At 37.6% G+C, this 3,286-nt stretch overlaps 1 protein-coding gene across 1 annotated transcript; it reads left to right on the top strand.

Moving 5' to 3' along the window:
* The first annotated feature begins 240 nt into the window (after positions 1-240).
* On the top strand, positions 241-1,494 carry LOC111985503 (F-box protein At5g07610). The gene has a single exon (XM_024017154.2). It carries the CDS (start codon positions 241-243, stop codon positions 1,492-1,494), a length of 1,254 nt encoding a protein of 417 aa, XP_023872922.1.
* The last annotated feature ends 1,792 nt before the right edge of the window (positions 1,495-3,286 follow it).

The following is a 3,286-nucleotide window of genomic DNA, read 5'->3' as shown; positions in this document are numbered from 1 at the left end:
TAATGCACAAGTGCATTGAACCCAACCTTTCCAAAAAACTTAATACCATAATAATAATAATAATAAACCACCATTTATACAAAAATAAATAAATAAATAATAGCTAATGTTTATATTCTTGGAAAAACACAATTTCGACTGGGTCTATAATTATCTGCTTTGGACTTAATTTTGAGTATATACGCAAACACTGTTGCTCTTGCTCGACGGTTCTATCTCTTTCTGAGTGATTAATTAGTCATGGATGTTGTGCGATGTTCTTCCTCTCTTCTTCAACGTCTGTCAATAGATGATCTTCCCCGTCTGTCAATAGATGATCTCCCCGACTGTTTGTTGATTGAAATCCTGACCCAGCTGCCTCTGAAATCTATATTTCAATGCAAGTGCGTCTCACGCCGATGGTGCTCTCTAATCTCTGCTCCTTCTTTCGCTTACATTGTTCACAGGCTCCGCTCTTCTTCAATATTGCAACGACCCTCTACCTTGCTCATCAGCAACTACATCGATGGTGTGAGGAAGGTCCTCATGACATCGGAGGAACCCGAATTCAGATCTCTAGCCTCTTTAATAAACCAATATTACGTTAACAACCGCTCAGTTTCGCTTGACATTGTTCACGCTTCGTGTCATGACTTGCTTTTATGCACCCAAAAGAAGTTGAAAATGTTCAGTGCGGTGGTCTGCGATGTTGAGTACTATGTGTTAAATCCAATTACAAGGCAGTCGATAACGCTTCCTCCCCTACGTCGTCCTAGCAATGCTAAGATTGGATTCATCTTCCGCTGCTACCATGATCAGCAGCAATTCAGTTATAGGGTGATGTGCATTCCTAAATTTGAGTATGAATCTTCAGAATTCAAGGTAGATATATTCTCGTCCGACACAGGCAAATGGAGTGAGTCAGTAGTGTCGTGTCCGCCGGGGTTTCACTTTTCTGGCTATGCGCATTCCTACGCTGGTGTTCCCTATCAAGGTTTGCTTTTCTGGTGGAGTTTGGATGGGCACCTTGTTGGGTTTGATCCGTACACCAGCAAATGCTGTCGAGTCATCTACAAACCCGAAGGTTTGGCACCGAACCGTAGAATTCAGCGCCTTGGTGTTTGTAATGGTGCCTTGAGAATATGCCAACTTGCAGGTCCTCCTTATGCTGATGATGAATTACTTGTTTGGGAGTTGAAGGACCATGATACAGAATGTAAATGGTCTTTAGAACACAAGGTGTATTTCAACCAAATGGGTGCGGAAAATCCTTGGCTAACCGATTACCTAAAACATATATCTATAGAGTCAGTGCTAGGCTATCATCCGTATGACAGGGATGTTGTGTATTTGATTCGTGCAACTATGGTTGTATCACTCAACTTGAGGAGAAAAACAGTGGAAATGGTCTGTGATATTCAGAGGCCTTCCCCGTTTTACAAGGCTTCAAACGTCTTCGACTTTGTTCTTCCTTGTTGGCCAACTCCCATTCCTTCTTCTCCCTTAAAAGAATGAGAAGGCTGCCCAATTATTCTGCCACTTCGATCTCAGGCTATGATTTGCTTACATTATGCTATGCTATTGTATTTTCTGTTTTTTTTATTTATTATTATTATTTTTTTTTAAATTACTGTTTCGTATTTGTTATATTAATAATCAATTATTTCGTAATTTAGTCTTGTGGTGATTTTGTAAACTTAGATATATACTTGTTCTGGCTTTACATTCAACCATTAATAGATATCACAGGCAATTACACGCATAGTTTTGTTAGTTTTTCTTAGAAGAAGAGAAACAAAAGCACAAAAACTATCCATAAATATAATTCGGGTCTGGAGTAAGCAAGATAAGGTCGTCACAACCCAATAGAGGAATTGATCCATAGATGCAATGAAGACTTGCAAACATATATATATATATATATATTAAACTAACCTGTTTTGTTTACCCTATATCATCTCATACTTTACATGGGTTAATAACCAGAAAATTGGGGTAGGGAATTGAATATGTTTAGGAAATTGCATCTGTTTGTTATTTAGTTTCATTGGTTTAATCTTTTGACGAAAATCAAAAATGGGTTTGGTTTTGTGATCTTAAATTAGCGTTCCATCTAATATAATTGTATATAGAGGATCCTCTATTGAAATTAGTGTTCAAGTAAATTCAAGACTGAAAGCTCAAATTAGTGTAAAACACTAGAGTTTGTTTAGTTTCCAAATTAAAAACAAGGGCTAGATTGCTTTTACCCTAACTTATCAAAGTGCGGAATAAGAGTAAATAAGTGCAATATGCCGATAATATTACTCTAAGCCACATCCAACCACAATGAACAATGAAACGAAAGCTTAAAGAATAGAAAAGAGAGATGTAAACACAAGATAACACTAAAGTGTGTTATCAAAGAGAAAATTGAAGAACTTGGGGAAAAACCTCTCTATAACCCTCCAAGTCAAAATCAATTTACTAGAAAATAAAGTTGAAGTACATGAATAACAAAAAACCCTCCAAGTCTAGTCTACCTCATGTACTTTAGCCCTCCAAGCTCCTGCTACCAATGGACTTCTCGAAATCTTGTCTTCTCTAGCTTTCTGGATCCCACAATTCAGCCCGATTGCGTCCACCACTAAATGGCTCATTCCAATGCTTCCCAATAGCACCAAAACCCCACTTAACACTCAGATTAGGTATGGTAAGGACTTGGGCTAAAAACCTCTCAATGATTTAGAAATGGAGAGGTAGGAGTAGAGGAAAACCAAGAGATAATGTGTAGATGATTATGGGTATAACAATCTCTAACTCTCAAATGTATTTGCAATGGTTTTTTCTTTGAAAATCACTCTTTACAATTCGTAGGTAATAAGAGTATATATAGTGTGGGTAAAGAATTTAGTAAAGCAACTTAACTTTTTACCAAACATAATGTTTAGCGGATACCTCGCGAGATGGTCTTTCTCACGAAGTACTCGTGAAATGACAGGCTGGTATGATTCTTCAGCTTCTAGTTATGTGCTTCACACGTGACCTTTTCGCAAGTTGCTTTCTCGCGAGCTAGTCGCGAACTGCACTGATTCTTCTTTGACGCTTGATTCTTCACCAATCTCTACCACTCATCCCTTGCAAATAAACTCACATAAATACAGGGAAAATATTGAAGAAATTACAATCAAATTTGACACAAAATTAAATCCAACAAAGGCTAGTTGGAAATCACAATTTTACAATCTCCTCCTTTGGCTATTTCGTGACAAAACCCCTAAACAAACACTATACTTAAACGTGAGTTTAGGAATAGAGGCAAAACTCA

This window comes from Quercus suber, unplaced genomic scaffold (assembly GCF_002906115.3).
Source record: "Quercus suber isolate HL8 unplaced genomic scaffold, Cork oak 2.0 scaffold_16, whole genome shotgun sequence".
Taxonomy (NCBI): domain Eukaryota; kingdom Viridiplantae; phylum Streptophyta; class Magnoliopsida; order Fagales; family Fagaceae; genus Quercus; species Quercus suber.
The sequence above is the reverse complement of the archived record's forward strand: the minus strand, read 5'-3'. Positions and strand labels throughout refer to the sequence as shown.

Excerpts from the sequence above, each read along its gene's own strand:
- LOC111985503 (XM_024017154.2), top strand. The coding sequence starts at position 241 with ATGGATGTTGTGCGATGTTCTTCCTCTCTTCTTCAACGTCTGTCAATA.